Source organism: Ixodes scapularis, unplaced genomic scaffold (assembly GCF_016920785.2).
Source record: "Ixodes scapularis isolate PalLabHiFi unplaced genomic scaffold, ASM1692078v2 PGA_scaffold13__105_contigs__length_92229423, whole genome shotgun sequence".
NCBI lineage: Eukaryota > Metazoa > Arthropoda > Arachnida > Ixodida > Ixodidae > Ixodes > Ixodes scapularis.
In genome coordinates this window covers 76,621,887-76,629,800 of record NW_024609839.1, presented here as the reverse complement: position 1 = coordinate 76,629,800, position 7,914 = coordinate 76,621,887, and the positions used below count along the sequence as shown (strand labels likewise).

Here is a 7,914-nt window from a genome sequence, read left to right as displayed (position 1 = left end):
TGACAATTCTAGGGGAAGCTCATTGCTGTTTGAGGCAAGAACGGGTGTTCTGCGAACCAGAACATACAGAGTGAAGTACCAGGAAATTGATACAGTGTGCACTGCTTGTGGAGAGGAGAACGAGACGGCTGAGCACTTGATACTCTACTGTAAAGGGCTTCACCCTATGCCTACCGAAGACAACATAGATTTAATAAAGTCATTGGGTTTTAGAGACAGCGAAGGGAGAGTGGATTTCAAGACTGTAGAGATTACCAAGCAAAGATTAAGTGAATGGTGGCAGAAATCGAGAGAAAACTAGGTATTTTCTTATTCACTGATGGCAAGGGGGTTTCATAGCCTCACTTTCTTTGCACTGCGAAGTGAATATAGATTTCACATTTAAATATTCTAAGCTTAAATGGTAAAACAAAATGGCTAGGTGGCGTAAGCTACCGCCCGATCCAAAGGGCTCAGCCGTATTCATCCATCCATCCATCCATCCATCCACTTTTTTTTATATTTAGGTCTTGTCTATTCATCCATCCAATGAACATGGCGGACGTGAAGCTGGTCTTCTAACGTTCTGTTGTTGTCCGTTTCCCGACCATGTCTCCCCCTAAAACTCACCCTTTGACCGCGTTTCTCGCAAAAGCGGTCACGCGTTCATATCAGTAAACTATCCTCGAACGCCTAACTTCAGTAACGTACTCGCCGGTTCCGTCGCCTGACGTTCATTTGTTGACTCGATGAAGCGGTGCCGTGCCCCGTTGTGAATGCGCTATGAGATCGGAATCGTTGAATTGTGTTTTTTGATTAGAAAAGAGTAGCTACAGCTACTGCACTTTGGCTTTTGGTCGGGTTAAAGCTGGCCTTTACGAGAAACCAGAGCAGGTAGTGAACAACGCTAGAGTCGTTCTGCTTCAGCGATCGCAGGCTAAATTATGTGCACCATACAGACTTGTCGAGACACCTCGGATGCTGTGGAACTGTGCGAATCGCTGGGACTCTATTTGAAGACCGTCGCCCGTCTCAACGTGAGCATTCAGCTACCCCAGATGAAAACGCCGGGCAAGAGCATTTCCAACTGGGAGGTGATGGAAAAACTGCGGCAGGCCATTCGGCCCGAAGAGTTCACGACGCTCAAGATCAGCAAGACGACGCTCGAGTTCATCCGCTTCGAGGGCGAAGTTGAGAACAAGAGTGCCCTAAAGACCATCGTCTCCAGGCTTGAGGGGAGCACCGTCAAACTGAGCGGGTTCCCGGACAACCTGCGGATCCGGGCCGCCGAGGCCAAGGTACCGTTTCCGACGAGGCACGATTGGGACTCTTACTTCCGCGACGCGAGGGACATGGACGAGATGAAGCCCGGCGAGCGGCCGGACACCATCTACGTGCAGGGCCTGCCGTGCAAGTGGTTCGCCGACAAGCGGCGGGACCCCGACCGGCCCAGCGAGCTTTTGGTACGGCAGGCGTTCTCGTCCCTGGGCGAGGTCCGCTGCCTGGACATTCCCCTGCTGGACCCTTACCAGAAGGACGCTGAGGCCGCGGTCGGCAAGATCTCCACCTTCTCGTTCAGCCAGGACCTGACCTTCGACGTGTACGTGCAGTACAAGGAGTACATCGGCTTCGTCAAGGCTATGGACTCGCTGCGAGGCATGAAGCTCATGTACAAGACCCCGGAAGGACGGGCTTTTGCTGCTAATATCAAGGTCAGGTCGACAGTCTTAAGACTTGTTGGGCCAGTTGGTGCATGATGCTCAGGAAACTAGTAAGCGCAAACAGAGACGGTCACAAAGAAGGGGACAGGTTGGTGCACTAGAAAGAAACACTGAAGGCAGGGTCCATTGTAAGAAGCATAGTTGAACGGGCTGGTTAGTGCATGATGTTCAGGAAACTTGTATGCGCAAAAAGAAAGCACTTGTCCATGTCCACTTAGTGTCTTTCTCTCTTTGTGCTTACAAGCTTCCTGAGCAACGGTCTTAGTCGAGAGTTTATGCTTGACTTACATTTCTAGTCCTAATCTTGCAGAGTGCACCACTCTATGCTTAAGGCAACTAGTAGTGTGATGAATCAGAATTGCTAATGAGGGTATACCGTCATTGTAAAACAAATGGAGAACAAGCAATCTGAATTTGCACTCTGTCGATGCCTTGCAGAATTGCCTCGCTGTTATGGTGAATTTTGTTGTCACCGCCATGCTTTCTGCAGTGCTTTGTGTTGGTGCTGCAGACATCCACTGTGAGCCACACGAAAGCATGACCGTTGGGACGAGGATGTTGTCGGCAAACCACATGCAGTCTAAGTCGCACTTGACCAGAGTATGAGTGAGCTTTCCTAGAACCGATGTGGCGCTTTGACTTGGAAATTTTTATAAAATGTGAAGGCGTTAGCCGAACGAAAGCAGGAACAAAGGGATCACAAAGCCGAGTGTAAATGCATAAACACACACATGCACACGCGCCTGCAAAAAAAAAAGGCCAAAATATGTCAACGGTCAGCTTAGCATTTGTTCCTGTTAACTGTTGTTAAGACTCTACACATGGCGCGCTCATGGATTGCTGAGACCGACATCCACATGTTACGAAGGATCCTATTATTTCTTACTTGCTGTTGACAATAACTTTCATGGTCTGAGGTAAACATGAATGAAGTTTTGGTAATACCAACAAAAGTTACCGTGACTGGGAACTAATTTGGGATTTATGAAAGTCATCTTTTTTGAATAAGATGTTTTTGCTAACCTAATTCTGACTACAATCACCCTTCTCTGACGCGGGGCACACAATCAGCTGTCTTCATGTTTGGCTTGTACATCCTTCAATGGGTTTTTCAAAGAGGACGACTCACAGTTGTTTCTGGATTATACAAGACCCAATAGGCCTGCTTAACAGAATCATTTCAGTCAGTAGCAAACGGGCTGAGCAAATAATATGTTTGTTACCAAAGGAGCATGCTCCTCAGCAACCAAACCAGGCGTTATCATTGGCAAGTTGAAGGAAGAGGAGGAATTTCGTTAGGGCATCGGCATCAAATCAACCAAATGTGTCTGAAAGGATTTTACCACTGTAATATACTGGGTCCTGGTTGAGTAGCACTCCCCTAGAGTCTAGAGGGGAAATTTTTAGAAAAGTTCTAGAACAAATACAAATTGGCGGAGCTCCCACTTTAGCACGCTAGCACGCATCGGCGACTTTCTCATCTGGGTTTTGTCATGGCGCAGGTTGACTTTGACAAGTCACAACATTTGAGCGAGGAGAGCATCACAAGACGCCAACAAGAGAAGCTGAAGATGGAGGCTCTGGAGAGGGAGCGCGAGGAGCGGGTACTTCGAGAGCGACAAGAGGAAGAGAGGCTACGCGAAGCTGAGAGGTGAGGCAGAACACATGCTCTCCTGTCCAGACTTTGGCGTTTCTATGCCTTGTTACTAGAGTTCTTTGTACGTGCAGTGGGTTATATGATACGTTCGCAGTGCTAAATTGGCTGGGATGGTTGATAGCATCCAATACGGCTCATCGTAAAGTGAAATGGAGTGTGATCGGACGTAATAAGACATGTTTATAATTCTGCAGCATAATCTAAAACACTGTCCCATTGTATATCACTTATTCCAGGGTAAAACTCTGTATGCAGAAGGCAGTGACTTCGGCTTGTTCAAACCTGCTGCAACATAACACTCTGCCACAATTTTTGCAGGAAGAGGCTGAAAGAGGAGGAAGAGCTGCGGGAGCGTAAGCGGGAGGAGAAGCAGAGACGGAAAGAGGAGCGTAAGAGGAGGGAGGAGGAAGAGAGGAGGAGGAAAGAGGAAGTGGCACAGAGGCTGAAGGAGGCCGAGGAACAGCGGCTCAGGGAGGAGGAGGAACTTAGGAGGAAGGCAGAGGAGGAGGCCAGGAAGAAGAGGGAGGAGGAAGAGCTGAAGAGGCAGCGGGAAGAGGAAGAGAGGAGAAGGAGGGTCGAAGAGGAGCTCAGGCGTAGGAGGGAAGAAGAGGAGGAGCGAAAGAGGCTCGAGGAGGAGGCGAGGAGGCGGCGGGAGGAGGAGATCAGGAAGGCGAGGGAGGAGGAGGAGCTGAGGAGGCGTTACCAGGAGGAGCTGAGGCGGAAGTGGGAGGAAGAAGAGGCGAGGAGGAAGCGTGAGGAAGAGCTGTGGAGGCGGCAGGAGGAGGAGGAGCTGCTGAGGAAGGCAAGGGAAGAAGAGTTGAGGAGGAGGCTGGAATTCCAGGAGGCAGTCAGGAGGGAAGAGGAGGCAGAGGGGCTGAGGAGGCTGAAGGTTGAGGGGCTGAGGAAGAAGAGGGAAGAGGAAGTGTCTGGGGGAAGGAAGAAGGAGGGAAGGGGAAAGAAGAGGCGGGAGGAAGACAGGAGGAAGAGGAAGAAGCGGGAGAGGAAGCGAAGGAGGTCGGAAGGGAGGGAGGGGTGGAGCGAAGAAGAGTGGGAGGCCAGCAGGGATGTGGGGAAGAGGCAGAGGGGGGACCGGGAGATGGAGCTGAAGAGGATGAGGGAGGAGGAAGAGCAGAGGGAGCTGCAGCTGGCCAAGGAGAAAGAGGAGGAGAAGAGGAAGGCGGAGGAGGAGGAAAAGAGGCGACGGGAGGCACAGGAACAAAGGAGCGCGGCCGAGGCGACTAGGAAGCTTCAGGCAACCCATCTGCTACAGGAGCTCTTTGAGCTGGTCAGGGTGAGTGGATCCTTTAGGCAGTCTGGCTGTCTCTTTGGGATTGTGCTTTGACGGCTGGACTAATCACCAGACACGTTGCTCACATTGTCAGGCAGTGCCAAAGCCATCTTTGTTTGTCTGGGCCCCTTCCAGCTATAGCTTTGGTGAACCAGACGAAATTTAAATAATGCTACAGCAATATTTTAAGTGAAACCGACACATGTAGGTGCTACGTGAATAATGATGGCCCACTCAAATGTTGCATGCAAGGCAAAAAAAAAAAAAAAAACCCAGGTCAGGCTGTCATTAGTGAGGTTCTTAACATTTTCCCGACTGCGCCCATAGGCCACTGATCACCAGTGATGGATGGTTTCTAAGCACTGTCAAGAAATTAAATTTAGTGCGGAGAATTATGTTCCACAATCTCATGGATAGCTGAAGAACTCTAGTTTTGGTTTCAACGTAGGTTTAAGATTTATCACAAGCTGGTGGGCTATTAAAACAAATTACAGGAGGGCACTTAAGACTGCTTACATGTAGGTATGCGAAAGCATCATAGTCCTGTGCGGTCACCTCACAGTCTCGCACGAAGCACACAACGAGCACAGATGAAGTCCAAAGTGCACCTTATGCACACAGTGCTCTGGCAGTGACATCACGCTCCCCCACTGCGCAGGTGCTGCGCCCTTGCCGGCTTCACGGCTTCCGTGACGAAGCGTCTGCGTCTATTTGCCTTTCTTTACGTTTTATTTTTGAGGCACGTCCGTTTTGACCCTGAACGGCGCATGCTTGATGACGTATTATTATGGCCATCTTTTGGGCACTACGCCGACGCAACCTTTTCGCTTAATGGGACATATAAGGCTTTCGCCTTAAGAGTCGTGGGAACAGTTGTTGCACTTGTCTAACATGGCTAACTGCTTGCATCTGTCTTTGTAGCAAAGTAATAGCCGTAGATGTGGGGCCCATTTTCAATATTAAAAATCTTTCTTATTTGTTGTTTAATTTGACATTGATGTCGAAGTTTTGGCGTTTATGTACCTTTGTTTATTTTGAAAGAACAACTAATTGGCCCCATTTTGATGTGTCATATTGCTCCCTACGCAAGTTAGTTAGGAGTTTGCATGGATCCTTTGAAAATTGCTACTTTTCCCGTGGTCAGGAAAGAGTTAAGGTGCTTCAAATTCTAGTTGCCATGAACTGGATCGCTAGAGTTAATTAAAACTGCAGTCCTCCCCTTCTTGCTCTACAGCGAGACCTCTGACAGTTGGACAACTCAAGAAGCGGGAAAGTCTTCTTGGCCCCGACATAGCACACTTCTCGTATCAGAGTTGGGCCTCTAGCATATCTGAAGGTGGGAAGCTCAGGATTGACCAATAAGCGTGCCCTGGCCGGTGGGCGGGATTTCCGTGTAATAGACCGATACCACCGTAGTCCCCGAGATCTCAAGAGATGCAGCTCATGGCTTGCTACGTTTGTGCTTTTTGCTTTGCGACTCATTTTTTGGTGTTCTAATCAGCAGATGCTAAAGTCTCATTGGCTACGGACTAGCTATAAGATGCTCAGAACATGTCATACCCTGCATTTCTGAAGCCGTCATTGGCCATGACCAATCTGCACATATCTGATGCTGCTATAACTGTAGTCCACGGAAAGCAGGAGACACGAGACAGCTCGTGCCATCTCACGCTCTGCTCGCACACACCCGCAGCGGGATGGTTGGGCGTAGCGGAAAGACTAGTTTCCACGATGCATGCTGGCCACGGAGGCATAACAATGCCGGTTAGTGAGATCAGTCTGTCAACCCCGGTAAAAAGTTGTCCCCCACCCCACCGAAAAACCAAACCACTCTTGTCTCACCCAGGCTCAGAAAAAGCGAGAGGAAGAGGAAAAAGAGGCGGCGGCAGCGGCGGCGGCACGCGTGTCCTGCAGTCAGGAGGACTCTCCGGACGAGGCGGAGCTGCGGGAAGAACTCCTTCGCCAGGAGCAGCTGCTCAGGGAGAAGCTACTGAGGAACCTGGAGGCCAAAAAGCGCCAGAAGGCGCTTGAGGCGAAGCTGCAGTCCTCGGCCAATCAGATGGCAGACGGCAGCAACATCCTAGTGAGCGCCAGCCGAAGCTGAGACCTCCGGCAGAACCTGCCACCTTGTTCCGAACGGCCGGCCGGTTCAACAGAGTCAAGCAGTCACGTCCACCAGTTCCCCTACGTCCCACTGCCCCCACACGCACCGGGTCACCTTGTAAATACAAACAGCACGTCATATTTTACTCTACCTGTGTCCGTGTCGTTTGTGATGGTGCCAAGTTTGTAAATTGAAGAGGTGGGGTCCGCGTGTCCGTCGAAGGCCAACCAGATACTTTACGAGGGGTGAATATAGCTTTTTTAAAATTGCCCAAGCACCATGGAGCATGCTGCGAGTGTTGTTGCACGCGCTGCACATGCAGGCGTCTGCAACGGTAACTTTTCTGAAGCAGCCGCCTAAAACAAATGGCACATGCATTGGTCCACATCTCGTTTTGGTCAATCACTTTGAATACGGGTGAGATGGGGGTGTGTGGCACGTATACCTAAGTTCCCAGTATGCTCCCTGGTGCTCGGGTAATTTCGCAAAAGGTCTATAGTAGACATTGCATGAATACGAAGGCTCTGGAGGCGATAGGTTTTCGCTCCAGACGCCATGCCAAGAGGCCCAATGCCACTGGTAGATAGAGCAAATCATTTGGGCTGACCTCAAGTTTTTATTCTCTTTTCTCTCCTTCATTCTTTTCCAACTGTGGCAGATGTTCCATCTTTTGCAGGAAACTTTTCACGAGAAGCCGAAGCGAAAGTCCCAACAGTCATGACCAGTGGGGGTAGGCCAAGGAGAGTGTGACAAGGAAAACATTCAGTGTGTTGGAAAACCATCTTGCCAGTTAGGCTTTCACATCAACCAAATCACAGACCAAAACTGCAATTTCAATTTAATATGGCTCAACAGAGCTGCCTTTCTGCCGAAGACATTGGATACATCCATAAAGACTTGCTAGATTTTATTGACTTACTGAGGTGCAGTTGTGCTACTGCTTGGCATTAAATATGGGAATAATTCCATCTGTAGAACGCGTTTTTGGAAGGTATGCCAGTCTTTACTTCGAGGTTCGGTCATGGCAGGGTTGTCCAGCAACAGGTGTCCACAGCCTGCATAGCTAAAGGCCCAGTGTTCCTGTACTCCATTCAGCATGTAACTGGAAGCTCTGAAAGGTTTTGCTGTTTGTGTTTATATGGTGGGTATGCTTTACCCTCTTTCA

The 7,914-nt window shown here is 49.6% G+C and overlaps 1 protein-coding gene across 1 annotated transcript; it reads left to right on the top strand.

The window, feature by feature from the left end:
- The first annotated feature begins 504 nt into the window (after positions 1-504).
- Positions 505-6,894, top strand: LOC8050753 (A-kinase anchor protein 17A). Its single transcript, XM_029984303.3, has 4 exons — positions 505-1,691; positions 3,203-3,351; positions 3,676-4,648; positions 6,492-6,894. The coding sequence occupies exons 1-4, from the start codon at positions 924-926 to the stop codon at positions 6,747-6,749; spliced, it is 2,148 nt and encodes a 715-aa protein (XP_029840163.2). The 5' UTR covers positions 505-923; the 3' UTR covers positions 6,750-6,894.
- Positions 6,895-7,914: the final 1,020 nt, after the last annotated feature.

What these genes read in the sequence shown, in the direction of transcription:
- LOC8050753 (XM_029984303.3), top strand. Translation starts at nt 924, where the DNA reads ATGTGCACCATACAGACTTGTCGAGACACCTCGGATGCTGTGGAACTG. An exon ending in AGGCTACGCGAAGCTGAGAG is followed by an intron (nt 3,352 to 3,675) that starts GTGAGGCAGAAC and finishes CAATTTTTGCAG; the next exon opens with GAAGAGGCTGAAAGAGGAGG. An exon ending in AGCTCTTTGAGCTGGTCAGG is followed by an intron (nt 4,649 to 6,491) that starts GTGAGTGGATCC and finishes TGTCTCACCCAG; the next exon opens with GCTCAGAAAAAGCGAGAGGA.